The sequence below is a fragment of the Peromyscus leucopus genome, chromosome X, assembly GCF_004664715.2.
Source record: "Peromyscus leucopus breed LL Stock chromosome X, UCI_PerLeu_2.1, whole genome shotgun sequence".
NCBI classification, from domain to species: Eukaryota; Metazoa; Chordata; class Mammalia; order Rodentia; family Cricetidae; genus Peromyscus; species Peromyscus leucopus.
Genome location: NC_051083.1, coordinates 108,420,602 through 108,435,996, shown reverse-complemented (window position 1 = coordinate 108,435,996; position 15,395 = coordinate 108,420,602). Strand labels below are relative to the sequence as shown.

General features: G+C 35.3%; 1 protein-coding gene across 6 annotated transcripts in view; it reads right to left on the bottom strand.

Moving 5' to 3' along the window:
* Stag2 (stromal antigen 2) overlaps nucleotides 1-15,395 on the bottom strand; it is a 141,166-nt gene that overhangs the window by 11,945 nt on the left and 113,826 nt on the right. For all 6 annotated transcript variants that reach the window (XM_028881632.2, XM_028881628.2, XM_028881630.2 and 3 more), the window contains exons 23-29: nucleotides 13,654-13,746; nucleotides 12,448-12,622; nucleotides 9,392-9,531; nucleotides 7,567-7,668; nucleotides 4,984-5,132; nucleotides 3,341-3,469; nucleotides 2,351-2,574 (exon numbers count right to left, since the gene is read on the bottom strand). In XM_028881632.2, the coding sequence (XP_028737465.1) occupies nucleotides 2,351-2,574; nucleotides 3,341-3,469; nucleotides 4,984-5,132; nucleotides 7,567-7,668; nucleotides 9,392-9,531; nucleotides 12,448-12,622; nucleotides 13,654-13,746 (1,012 nt within the window). The remainder of the gene's footprint in view (nucleotides 1-2,350; nucleotides 2,575-3,340; nucleotides 3,470-4,983; nucleotides 5,133-7,566; nucleotides 7,669-9,391; nucleotides 9,532-12,447; nucleotides 12,623-13,653; nucleotides 13,747-15,395) is intronic.

Below are 15,395 nucleotides of genomic sequence, written 5' to 3'. Positions count from 1 at the left end.
CAAGTACATGTTAGGCAGAGTTCAATACCAGCACTCAGGACAAGGAGGAAAGAGTACAAGTTAAAAGTGAGATTCTGTTTCAAAAACCAATGCAACCAAACAAAAGAGGAATTAATGTGTGGAACATATTGTGATCTGAGTTAAGGTGACAAGAAACTGTTGCTAATAGTTTGGGAAAAAAAGAGAAGCAATTTGGTGAGTTACATGTTTTAGTCACCGTGGGAGTAGTATGAATGGTGGACTTAAGAATAGGATGATTACTAAGTAACATGCCAGATAGGAGAATAAGTATGTGGGCTCAGGTAAATCCAAACTGGTACTAGTGATAGGGATTAGTAGGAAAGGTGGTTTTCAGTCTATACAATGTGGATGGTGGCTAAGCAGGTCTTAAGATTAATGTCAAAGAAAACACAAGTCTCTATGTACATCAAGTAGTGGACCATTAAATAGTCACATCTGTAAGATATACCCCCCAAACATATAACGGTGTCCACATGATTATAAATGTCAAATTCACATGTGTCACTGAATTAATAGTAAGGTAAAACAAGTTACTATGAATTTGAAGGAAAGCTATTTTACTACAAGACTAAGTGTTTATATGTGCACTTTGTGTACATGCACACTATTTGAAAGAAAAGAGTTTTGAGGATAACCAATGGATTAGACATAAACTGCACATTATATAATATAATAAGATTATTTTGACGACTTCTATGTTCAGGGTCATTTTCCACTGACCTGGCATTTATCCTTCCTTCCACTAAGTTATTTATTTATATTTTGTTTTGTTTTTCAAGACAGGGTTTCTCTGTGTGACAGCTCTGGCTGTCCTGGAACTTGCTTTGTAGAGTATGCTGACCTCAAACTCGTCTGCCTCTGCCTCCCAAATGCTGGCATTAAAAGCATGCACCACCATCACCCAGCTCTTCCATTCATTTATTAATGCCAATTTATATATAGCTATCCAAATACCTAAAATGTTTATAAAAAATTTCATCTAATTTAATAATCTATTTGTAAGATGTTATAAAAGTGCCAATGTACAAAAGTGTTGTACAGAATATAAAGGAGAGACTGGTGAATCAGCACAAATTATTAACTATGCAAAGAAAAGTTCTTTAAGATGTATAATCATATTCAAGAAACATCCTTTTAATTTGCTAACTTATCTACTAAAAATACTACTTCTTATAGTTCTTATAAAGCATCACATTCCAATTTCAGGACTCTTTCCTCAATCGCAATGATGCTGGCACTTTATAGCCAAGCCTAAAATTGGATGAGTTATAGGTTATGATTAGACAGGAGACACTGAAACCATCTAGCAATCAAGTTTAGTACTGCACTCTTTACAGTGGTACACTTCTCTAGTCCCATACCTGGGAAAAGTGGGCAAGAGATTCAGGAATTCAAGACCAGCTCAGGATATATAATGAAGCTCCGTCTTATGAAAACAAAACAAAAAATAAGGTGAAGAAGTATATCCTTTTCATGGAATTTCTATTGATTTCCTAACTAACAGAAGAATATTAAAGGAGTTATACCACACCAGTTTCCAGGCTGAGGCCTTACACTGGTAGCTTCCATATCCTCTTTTAGAATAATAGCTCTTGGAGCTTAGTGAGATGCTGATATGGAGACATTATAAAAGAGTGTTGAGAGAAAATCCAGGTGAAGTCAGATATGTAAGTGAAGATGCTTCCATACAAATGCAGCCACCAGCCTTTAGGCCTGTCTAGCTTAGGCACCATGCCATATCCTTTCTATGCCAAGTCTTAAGATAGTTTCTCAGCGACAATAACTACAACAGATCTTGACAACTGTACTAAGTTGTTAAGAGCTAATGAGAAAAGAGGAAAAATTTCCCTAGGCCCATACTGAGCCACTTTTGGGATGCTAAGAGCCAAACACCACAAAGCATAATGTATTCCTACCTATGACAAATATCACTTTTAATTTCTATCATGCTCTTCACAATTATTTCATTATTCCTGAATAGAAATTGAGAGGTTACATTACAGCTTTTTTTGATTGTTGTGCTGCAATGAAATGATCTGATCTCACACTGGAACCATTTTCATATGCATAGAGTACAGAATAGTGATTAAAAGGTAACAATCTGTCTATATTACTTCACACCTGAAAAGGGAGAATGTGCCTCATAGAGTTGACAGAACTGACTGCCATGTATGTAAAATGGTTAAAACAGCACATCTATGCACAAATGATACATTGTACAAGCTACTACTGAGTATCATATATCACATGAAAAGCAAGGTGACTCTTAATAACAATTCAGATGATTAACAGTAAGAATAAATTTCAACAGTATTAATTATGTCCTTACGGAGCGCAAGTTGCATGCCTTCAACCACTTTCCGTTTTCCTGTAGATGGTTTTGATTTTTTACTCCGTACAGTTGACCCCCGACTGCTCATCCCACTAATGACTGACATGGTATCATCATCACCACCAGCTAGCAAAGAATTTCGGTAAGACATCAGAGGAAGCCATACATCTTCTCTTCGGAGTGACATCTGGAAGGTCATGAACTTTTCCAAATAAACATACCTTCAAAAGAAGTAGAAACCATTAACTTTGATGCACAGAACTGCTAGTTCAAACAACCTTTCCTTGTAAGAACCTGAGCTTAGTATTTCATTACTAATCTCAACCCCAAAAGCATAAAGAAAATGTCTATCAGAAATCTCAAATTAAATGAAATACTTGAGAGTATTCCAGCTTAACAGTTGTTGAACATGTGCCATGTCCTTGGTAAATTCCCTACCTAGAAAACTTCAGCTCAGTGGGCAACATGTATCTACACTTGAATCCAACTTATCACAAGTTTTGTCTGCTTTAGAACTACATAAAAAAAATCTATAGTGAGTTTTCAGAAGATATTAAATGAAGTGCTATTTCTAATTTTCTACCAGCTTTTATCTTAAGGAGCTGGGGAGAGGGCAGACACTAGAAAGTGTCTCTCATAAGCCACCATTTTAGGAAATTATCGCACAGAAATTTCTTTTGCTTTGCAGAATAGACACATTTTAAGATACAGACTAATCAGGATAAGCCTGATGAATTTTCAATATCACTGCCCTTTAAATGCTGCCTCCTTAGTTGGGCTATAGCAAGTACTCAGCAAAGAATTCACAAAGCACTCAAGTTACACCTCAAAAGTCACAAAAATACTGGGAGTGGAACTCAAAATACTCAAGTGCAGTACTGTGCACAGAATATACTGAAAGTTATAAAACTGATGAAGTGGAGTAGAAAGTTTTTATAAATTAATATAATGCTACACATGTGTCAGAAAGAAAAATAAAATACATACACTGTTCTTTTATCTTGTCGGAGCAGTTTAGAAGAAAATTCACTGAGAATATCAAGAAACGCCAAATTTAAAGGTGGATGGCTCTCCCCTTGTGGATTAGGCTCCTTAAAAGCAAACTCTATGCCATCTCTGTAGAGAAAATAAAGAGAATGAGATAAATATTATGATGTTTACTTTATTTCCAAATATTTTAAAAATAAAAATTTAAAAGTCAAAGAGAATATCATCATGTCAGTCTAACACAAAATAACACACAAACATATACACACCAGTTAGCCATCAACTAATGTGGTTTGGTTTAATCTACATTCTTTTCTGGTTTTTTGACATGGTCTCTTTTTATAACACAGGCTGGCCTTGAATCTGTGATTTTTTACTTAGACTTCTCAAATTCTGGGATTACATGAAAAGCTCCAGCATATACTCTTTACTCAAATATTCTTTCCCACAAAAATAGCCCAAATTCTTGCATGTACTAATCAACATATTATCTATGTTTTTCAGAATATGAAAGTCATACTCTAGCACATAGGACTACCTTAAAAGTGAATAATGCCTACTTATAATGACTTGCTTAAAGCTTCTTTTTGAAGATTAAACTCTAATCATGGCCTATTAAAAAATCAGATTAAACTCTAATTAGGGACCATTTTAACCACATTAATGTCACAACTTAAATACCACAACTGATCAAGATAACAACCACCTTTGTGCTCTATCAAAATGTAACAGGGTAGAAACACAATGAAAGTGAAATTGGGAAAGAAACAGGCTATGCATTGGTCTGCACTAGGTCCTCTACATATATGTTATGGTTGGTGGTTTTATTGATGTTTTTGTGGGACTACTAACAGTGGGAGTGGTGGTGTCTGTGACTCTTTCATTTGCTCATAGGACCCTTTTCCTCCTATTGTGTTGCCTCACCCAGCCTTGATATGAGTTTATGTCTGGTCTTATTTTATCTTGTTATGCCATGTTCAGTGAATATTCCTGCGGGGCCTGGTCTTTTCTGAAGGAAAATGAAAGAAGAGTGGATACCGGGGAGAGGGGAGGTTGGGAGGAGTGAAAGGAGGTCAGGAAAATCAGGTCGGGAGGCATTAAAACAAATTTTTTAAAAAAGAAAGCAAGCTATTTATCACACGAAAAAAATATATTTCTTATAATTATTCAATTTATGTTTCTTAAATTTTACCTAAAATTATTACCAATGTATTAAAAGGCAAATAACAAGGTGAAGTAAGAGAGTAAGTTAAAGTTGGAGAGGGACAGATAAAACGATTAAGAACAGTAAGTTGTGTGCAATTCATGGGCCAGTGCACAAGCAATCCCAGGGCTTACTGGCCTGTCAATATAGCTTAACTGGTGAACTCCAGGCCAAGCACAGACCTTGTTTCAAAGGAGGTAGGTAGCATTCTGGACATTTGAGCTGAGTTTGTTCTGATTTTCTTATGAAGGATGCCCATGCACATACACATGTGTATTTATAAAAGGAAGGGGGACCCAATTAAGTTTATAAACTTAAGAAGTTTATAAACCAATAATACAACAAGCTTAATTAGCCATTGCAAACAAACAAAAGGATAGACCCAAAGTAAGATTCATGAAAATCCAAGCACTGAATAAAGTATTAGGAAATTGATTACTTGTGAAGCATGGCAATGGCTTCTCTTGTTTTCAGTTGGTCAAGTCCAAAAGTTAAAGCAAAACGTCGAGCAAGTTCTTTTATGCCACTAAATGTTGACGATGATCTATCAAAATTGTAGCCATTCTCTTGTATCATCTCATTAAAAAGCTGTTTGGAAAAAGAAGAAGACAATGTCAGTATTCTTTTTTTTTTTTTTTTTTTTTTTTTTTTGTCTTTCGAGACAGGGTTTCTCTGTGTAGCTTTGTGCCTTTCCTGGGACTCACTTGGTAGTCCAGGCTGGCCTCGAACTCACCGAGATCCGCCTGCCTCTGCCTCCCAAGTGCTGGGATTAAAGGCATGCACCACCACTGCCCGGCTGAATAATAATTTTTTTAATTCACTTCTTACACTCTTTTTTAGATGTGTGTGTGTTTAGACACTTGTGGAGGTCACGGGACAACTTGCTGTCGTCAGTTCTCTTTCTACCATGTGAATCCTGAGGGTGGAACTCAGGTCATCAGTCTTGGCAGCAACAGCTTTACCGCTAGCCAGCACTTCAGTCCCATCTTAGACTCTTTACTAAGTTACTGCTTCAATCCTGGGATTAAAGGCGTGTGCCACCACCGCCCGGCCAGTATTCTTGATATATAGGTATTAACATATTTTAAGCATATTTTCCAGTTAAAATATAAAAGTTAGACAAAGGATATACCTAAAACACGGATTTTTTTAAAATATCATTATTGGTGTTCCAAACTCTTTAGGTAAAATCTATCAAAATTCCAATCAATGAATATTACTTGGGTACAAACATATATAACAACGTAAGGAAAGGAAAACCCTATTAGACAACTATGCTCTGCTTTTTGTGGTGATGGTGATGAAATTCAGGGTCTCATGAATGTTAGCCACTGTATTATTTAACTCCAAGAGGTGAATCTTCACATCATGAAATTTAATCATAAAGTAGCAAAAGCTCTTGAATTTTGATATCTTGTAACTTAGTAGTTCTAAGACTTGATCCAACAAAATATTTATGTACAATACTATGCACAAAATATTTTAGTAATATTTATAATGACATAAGTTATAAAAAGCCTCAACATCTCTGCTTAAAAATTATAATCCATCTATAAAGTAAAGTATTATACAACTATTAAATTGACAAAGATATCTACATACCATTATTCATTATTTCAAAGAGATATCAATACTACTATGTTCACTGTATAATACCATTAACAATGACCACAAGACAGATTAACTTAATTGTCCACACATAATGGAATGTTATGTACCACATATATATGCATGACAACACACAAAAGCAAGTATTATTTAGCTTTTAAAAGGTGAAATTATATGGCATTTCCATTAAGTGAAATAAGGCAGGCATAGAAACCAAATACCATATGATCACACTTAACAGAACCTAACAAAGTTGAAGCCAAAGACAGAATAAAATAATTACTGCCACAAACTAGGGCAGTGGAATAGGAATCATCAATTAGGATGATTAGGTTCCAGATGAACTTTACAATATAGTGAGTATAGTTAACAATGAGATAGATACTATAGGGAAAAGGATGTGGCTGAGTGGTAGAGCATCATGCACAAGGCCCATGTCCCACTCGAAAATAAACACACAAAGGTACACACACACACACACACACACACACACACACACACACACACACACACACATTTTCTTTGTTCCACACAAATATTGTATAGTTAAACATTGCTATCCAGGTACAGTGGCACATACCACTAACTCCAGCCCTCAGGAGGCTGAGGCAAAAGGAATTTCAGGTCAGGATAGCCTGGGCTACATGGTGAAATAACAGCAAGTTGTTTAATGGGTCTTGTCATAACATCTGATGATCTAATTTGATAACTCACAGGGTAGATGAAGAGAACCAACTCTCCCAAGTTGTTCTGTGGTCTGCACATGCACAATTTGGCACATTTGTGCAAGTATGTGTGGGCACGCCCACACACACGCACACGCACACACACACACACAGTTTAAAGGGGAACGAGGCTGAGAAGATGGCTAAGTGGATAAAGTGCTTACCATGCAAACACAAGGATCAAAGTTCAAATCCTAGCATCCACATAAAAGACAAGTGGATGTAGAAGCCTGCCTAACATCCTAGGTTAGGCCAGGTTCAGAGAGAGACCCCACCTCAGTGAAGGAACACAATCAAAGACAGTAAGTACACAAGAGTCAATCTCTGGCCTCCACACTTATAACCGCATACAGGTATATACATAAATACACATTCATGCACACACACACACTCCACACAAACATACACCAAGAAGAAAAGAGAAAAAGAAAATTTCTCAGAGTGGATTAAAATGATCTTACTTCAATTTATGAGATAATGAGTGAGTGAGTCCATTAGCCAGACTCAATCATTTCACATGTGTGTATAAATTTCAAGTACTCTATTTTTTGTCTACTAGTGAGTGAGGTTGAATAGTTTGTATTGCTCCTTTCACAAATTATCTGTCATGTCCTCTGCCCAGTTTCAGTAATTACATTTTTGATAACTGACAGTAAATTATGTTAAGTAAACCTGACACTCAGTCTTACCTGTTGCAAACTGAGAATAAGGGTCTTAGCACACTGAATTTTGTCAATTTGCCTCGTTTTACTCATTGTTTCTTTGATGATATCTCCATAATCATTATAATACTAGAAAAAGAAATTGATGCAAATTAGTTTACTCTCTGAAAATTTTGGAAAATAAGACTAAGTTTATTTTAATTCTATAATCATAAAACAAAGTATGCATCTGTACTTTCAAAGACAATAAACTTATGACAGTTCTAAAGGTTGCAGGTCATTTCTAAGAAATCATCTTTAACTTAAATCCAAATTGTTTAAACAAAGAAGGCATGAAATAAAGCAGTAACTAGGTTATACTGAGATTCAGGGATAAAATAAGTTTTCTTTAAGCACAATTAATATAATCAGTTACTCTCACTGTTAATGAGATGTAGGACAACTTATTAATTTGGTTTATAGAACAAATAGCGTATGAACAACATTTAAAAGAAAATTACTATGAGTAAAATTTGCATATTACATATGTGTATTTTTCTCATTTAAAACAATGGTTTTAATACCTATAAAATTAGCTATCAATGATAACAGAAGAATATACAGGAAAAATGTACTATTTTTTGAGACAATGATTCACTAAGTAACTCTGACTGGCCTGGAACTCACTATGTAGACAAAGCTGGCCTCAAACTCACAGAGATCTGACCCCACACCCAAATTTTATGTATATATACATCAGCTCTACCTTTTAATAAAGTAAGGAGAGGACAAATACAGAGATAATAAGTATTCTCCATGATGGAAAAAAAATGACCACAATTTAGAATATCGAAATCTAAAACTTTCAAATTTGTTAAAAAAAAAAAAAAAAAAAAAAAAAAAAAAAAAAAAAAAAAAAACTTGATGTGCCAGCCGGGCGGTGGTGGCGCAAGTCTTTAATCCCAGCACTCGGGAGGCAGAGGCAGGCGGATCTCTGTGAGTTCGAGGCCAGCCTGGTCTCTAAAGCGAGTTCCAGGAAAGGTGCAAAGCTACACAGAGAAACTCTGTCTCAAAAAACCAAAAAAAAAAAAAACGATGTGCCTTATAATATAAAATTAATTCATCATGCCAAATGATGTAACTTCCAAACTACTTCTAAGTGATGCTAAACCTCTTTCATCTAGTAAACTATTTTAAATAGAAAATTAAATTGGCTTTAACAAATTACATGTATTTTATTTGTAGAGCGTAAAGGCACTGGGCATAGTGGCTCGGGCCATAAATCCCACAGTCAAGAGGCAGATGCATGTGGGTTCAGAGCAAACCTGGTCTACATAGTGAGTTCAGGACAGACAGAGCTACAGAGTGAAACCCTGACTCAAGAGAAAGGGAGCAAGAAGAAAGTAAAAACTTCAAAAATAATTTTTTTTATATTCAAAATATTTTTACTTGAAAAACTATGTAGAGCATCCCTTAACACAGGCCATATTCTTTTAGTATGATTAACAATATCCTTTGTAGTCGTGCTTCAAAATGAGAGTATCTCACATGTATTTTTGAATGTTACAAGTTGCCTCTAGTTGCTAAAGAAGTATTTCATCATGAATACAATTCCTTAAAACAGTAAACCCAGAATGGATCATTTTCTAACATTCAAAATGTAAATAATCAGAAACCAAAATGTCCATTAACTGAGTAAGTACAGATATGAGAAAATGTTATACACAAAATGTTAATTGTTTAAGATAAGTATTTATACTACACAAAAGTAATTCAGTATTTAAAAATTTGCAATGGTGCCCATACAGTCAAGCCATCATTATAATTTCTTGTAAGCATGAAATAACTATCTACAGTATATTTTCAAACTCACCTTCATATACTGCTTGAAGATATCTGCAGCTGTATTCATCTCCACCACAGTATATACAATTAGCTTACAAAATGCTGCAAGTAAATTTCTCCTCTTGTGCAAAGCTTCAATTTTACTGGCTTCATCCTCTTGCTGACCATCTGTAGGGGGAGGTAAAGATTCCCAATAATCAATCTATTTTGTATTTTATTTCAATCATGTTTTTTAACACATACTAACCCTCTTAATGGAAAATTTGAAAAGGGTAAAGAAGCATTAAAACTAAAATTAGATGTCACAACCACTCAAAAGTTCCAATATACTACATTTTTTAGACACCAAATGACCATCATTGCAAAGGAACAGAGGCAACTAATAAAAGGAATTGATGGTTAGTCACCTTAAGCTCATCTAATTCTTATACTTTCCCAACAGGATGACTTGTCAAAAAGACATGTGTATTCCAAATCTGTTGGTAAAGTCTCCTTCACTGAAGACAAATTAATTTCAGAAAAACTCCTATCATTTCCAAAGATGCTCTCACCCCACTTACCTCTGGCTTGTTCTTAGGCATTCTTCTTATTTATTTAGGCAAGATTTTACTATATAGCCATGACTGCTCTACAACTTCCTAAATAGCCCAGGCAGGCCTGAAATTCAAGAGATTTGCCACCCACTTCCTCAATTGCATCTCTACACAGAGATTGGAAGTAGAGACAAGAGAACAGATGAAGTTCAGAGTGCCACCTAGCCTGATACTGCAAAGGTGAACATGGATACCTTGTTTCAAGATGTGAGGACTGACATGTACAGTATGTGTGTGGATGCCCAAATTAATACAGATACAGTAATATAGGCAAATTCTCACACACAAAGAATTTCCCTATGAACACATTTCATATCAGAAATTAATTATAAAAAAAACTATGCACACAAAAGGAAACTAAAAGAACCCTACTATTTCAGTTTTATTGATTATTCTTTATAAAGAAATTAATCTTTTCAATCTTTATATGTTGTGAACAATTGATTAGTCTATATCCTGTCAGACTTTCAATACAAGATTCTCAATATTTGAAAATCCCCTCTAGTAATCCTGACACCCAACAGGAAATTATCCATCTCAATTATTTTTGTTGCTAATGACTTAAAGCAGAGCATTTAAAGAATGCTAAATCCAAAAGGGAATAGTTTCTTGCCGGGCGTGGTGGCGCACGCCTTTAATCCCAGCACTTGGGAGGCAGAGGCAGGCGGATCTCTGTGAGTTCGAGGCCAGCCTGGACTACCAAGTGAGCTCCAGGAAAGGCGCAAAGCTACACAGAGAAACCCTGTCTCGAAAAAACCAAAAAAAAAAAAAAAAAAAAAAAAAAGAATGCTAAATCCCATGCTGGGCAGTGGTGGTGCACGCCTGTAATCTCAGCACTCAGGAGGCAGAGCCAGGTGGATCTTTGTGAGTTCAAGGCCAGCCTGGTCTACAGAGCTAGTCCAGGACAGGCTCCAAAGCTACAGAGAAACCCTGTCTCGAAACACTCCCCCCCACCCAAAAAAAGAATGCTAACCCCACATTCTATCACTGAGTTATATCTGAAAACCTTAATACCAAGTTTTAATTTAAGATAGAACATAAGCAAACATTTTATTCAAAGTATATGCTCCAATATGTCAAAGCCATTTTCCCAGCAACTTAAAACATGCATCATTTACATTTTAAGAAGATTATTCTGAATGTTATAAATTAACTTAATTGCTATCATTATAATGGCTCACTTTTACATAATATAATTTTCAGTTATTAGTTAGTAACACTGAAAAGAACCTACAGACTAAACTGGCCAAAAAAAAAAAAAAAAAGAATTTTTAACCAGGCTGTGGTGGCACACACTTTCAATTCTAGCACTTGGGAGGCATGGGCAGGTAGATCTCTGAGTTTGAGACGAGAATGGCCTACAGAGTGAGTAAACTCGGGGAGAGGGGGCGCACGCACACGGAGATTTTAAACTCTGATATTTTTTTCTCTACTTCATGTGAAAAAGTATTCTCCTCTTTTACTATGAAAATTAAAAAATGAAGAGGAATACCTAACATAGGATTTTCATAAGTGTCAGCTACCATTATTGTTGCATATTATCAGTGGAGCAACCCCGGATATATTTCCTATTTAACTGTTTATAATATGATATAAATTACAAATCAAATGTGTAATAGTTTACAAAACCAAGCATTATATAGCAATGGAGATGGTATGTTGGTGGTGAGCTGATTAAGCAATTCAACAATGTGACAAACAGTGGCTAAATTACACTACATGAAACATAATAGTACACAATCCTACTTTACTCTTAAATTTATATATAATAAAAGAACTTATACATTTTCAAGTAAATAAGTATATTTGTTGTAATAATCTATAACCATGGGAAATTTGAAACCATCAAAATGCTTAACATTAGAAATGTAAATGTATAGTGGTCAATTCTTAAGATGCTCAGTGGTTGAGATGAATCATTTGTGGTTACATGTCAATATGAAAAACAGCCTAAAAATTTAAAGATATGTTGTAAAAACTTAACAACATTTATATGGAAATTAATAACAGAAAATTATTTAACAGAAAACTTCCAAGTAAAAGGGAAATATATGAGAAACAACAAATTTATGACAGTGGTTATTACTCAGTAAAAGGAAAAAAATTTATTGGTGAAGGATCATGAATTAAGGTTTGTCTTCTTTTCAAAATAAACTACAAATACAGCAAAATTTGAGAAAGATAGGTGGATGTGTACAAGTGTGTAACAAAATATGAAAGCCCATGATATAAAAATACACAACGAAAAGTCACATAAATGTCTTATTCTCCGCAAATTATCTGAATACCTTATGAATTGTAATCAACTCTCACAATTGTTAAGGAGACTCCAACTAGAAAAGAGTTAGTGCTAGTGAGAAGCACGTATCTTGGAAGGATATACTCTGCAACACCATATCTTTAAAGAACACAAATCTATTTTCATATTGAACTTTACTAATAGTGTTCGTATACACATACACATACAATGAGATGATGAGAATAAAATTACCTGCACTATTACTATCATCATCCTGTTCAATGAAGACATGATCCAAAATAAAGCTGAGCAACTCAGACTGCAATGAAGAATCAGGAGTATAAACTAATGGTTCTAACATGTCTCGCCCTCCAGACATAATCTGATGACTGAAGATCATCAAAATATCACACAGAATAGTGAAGGCCTGTTCAAAAAAAAAAAAGGGGGGGGGGAATGTCAACAAGTTTCTTAGCAAATGTCATAAATAAAATAATATATTTACTTTAGGGGGAAATCTAATTTTCTGTATTTGAAATTATTAATTCAGTTAGCTGTTTTCTCAAGATGACCTAGGCGGTGCTGATGAACGCCTTTAATCCCAGCACTCAGGAGGCAGAGACAGAAGGATCTCTGTGCATTCAAAGCCAGCCTGGTTTACAGAGAGAGAGATCCAGGACAGAAAGGGCTACACAGAGTAAGTCTGTAACCACCCCCCTCCAAAAAAAAAAAAAAAAAAAAAGAAGAAAAAAAAAAAAAAAAAAAAAAAAGAAAAAAAAAAAAAAAAAAAAAAAAAGAAGAAGAAGAAGAAGAAGAAGAAGAAAGAAGAAGAAGAAGAAGAAGAAGAAGAAGAAGAAGAAGAAGAAGAAGAAGCAGCAGCAGCTGAAAAGTTTTGTTTCTTTTTCTTCTTCTTTTTTTGTTTGTTTGGGTTTTTTGTTTTGTTTTTCAAGACAGGGTTTCTCTGTGTAGCTTTGTGCCTTTCCTGGATCTCGCTCTTTAGACCAGGATGGCCTCGAACTCACAGAGATCCGCCTGCCTCTGCCTCCCGAGTGCTGGGATTAAAGGCAGGTGCCGCCACTGCCCGGCTGAAAAGCTTTATTTCTTAAATAACAACTACCAATACAAGCAACAATTTCACATGGTCTTTATTTTTAGCAACATTAACTGGCTATAGATTGTGTGTGTGTGTGTGTGTATATATATATATATATATGTATATATATATACACACACACACACACACACACACACATACACACACACACGGGCACATACAATGCAAAATATATACTCTTAATAAGGAATATATCCCATTTTATTATGTATAAGCTCAATTTATTGTTTTTTAAAGTGCAGCATGCATACACATATATTAGATGGTTCTTACTACTAAATATTTTCACACAGGCTTTTATGTTAGCTAAGTTGCTTGGCAAACAAAATGTAGCAATTACTAACCTGCTCCTTAACAGTAGTATTCACGTTGGTCAAGTAATGTTGGCATATCTGACAAAATACCCTCATTTGTTTCTTTAAACGCAGTAAGTCCTCCTTGAAAAGAAATTTAACAGGAATTATTTAAACTACTGTATAAACAACTCAGTACATCATTAAAATGTTTGATAACATAAACATTACCACAGAGCTAACTGCATTAGCTCTATGTGAAATCTCTGAAATTTTAACTTAAATAAATTTAAATTAAATTCTTCATTATTTATCACAAAGGAAGACAAAAAATCATTTCTCTTTTCTTTTTTGTCAAATGTCCACAAGGTGCACTTCAAAGTATCTAATTCAAACTTCTAAGTACCACTCACTGGATACCATACCATAAAGAAAATCTCACATCCATGTTTACTGCTGCACTAGTCCCATGAATCTAGACTGGCACCAGTCTAGATGCCCTAGAACAGATGAATAGGTAAGGAAAATGTAGTATATATACATAAAAATAAAATTATGTCATTTGTAGGAAAATGGGTGGAACTGGAGATCATTGTATTAAAGGAAATAAGTCAGACTCAGAAAGACAGATAGTGTAGTTTTCGCTTATATGCAACATTTATGCTTGCAACATACCATGTCACTTTTGATAACTACTTCTATAATTTTATGCGTATATAATGTGTATAAATGAATTTATTATGAGTGACAAAAAGTAACAGTGACACAGAACTACAACATGAAGGTAGTCTATAATGAAATTATCAACTCCGTACTGAAATAATAATGTATAGTTATGCATATAAATGTATACATGTTTAAATATAACAAACTGTAATTCAGTTGAGGGAGGAATAGTTCTAAAGAAATGAAGAGGGAAGAAAAAAAGATAATGAAAGGGAAAAGGAACGAGAAAATTTTATGTGCTTTTTCATATACAGAATACAGATTAAACACACACACTCATACATGCACACGTGCACACATGTACACACAATGACATGAAAAGAGAATGAGGACTATTTAGGGGAAGGTAGGGAACCAGACAGAGTAGAGAGAGGAAACAAGATGATGAGATTGGGAGTGGAGGGTATATGCAAATTACAATTGTCCTAGTTTGCTATAGATATCAATGATACAATGGGGGAACTGCCCAAATCAAAATGGCGTGCAGGCACGTCTGTGAGGAACTGTCTTCATTAATAACTGATATGGGAGGGCCCAGCCCAGCACTGTGGGTAGTACTAGCCTTGGGCAGGTGGTACAGAACTGTATAAAAAAAGCCAGTAGAGCAGAAAACCAGGGAGTAATAAGGTAGTGAACATTATTCCTCCATGGTTTCTACCTCAGCTCCCTGCCCTGACTTCTGATGGTGATGCCACCCTGTATGCTGTAACGTGTTGCTCTGATTGGTTGATAAAAAATGCTGATTGGCCAGTAGTCAGGCAGGAAGTATAGGAAGGCCAAGCAGAGAGGAGAATTCTGGGAAGAGGAAGGCTGAGTCAGGAGACACCAGCCCACTGTCCAGGGAGCAGCATGTAATGACACACAGGTAAAGGCATGGGAAACATGGTGACATATAGATTAACAGAAATGGGCTGAGTTTAAATGTAAGAGCTAATCAGTAGAAAGCCTGAGCTAATGGCCAAACACTTTTAATTAATATAAGCTTCTGTGTGTTTACTTGGGTCTAAGCAGCTGCAGGACCAGGCAGGACACAGAACACTTCCAGTTACAGACTTCTATCAATGATG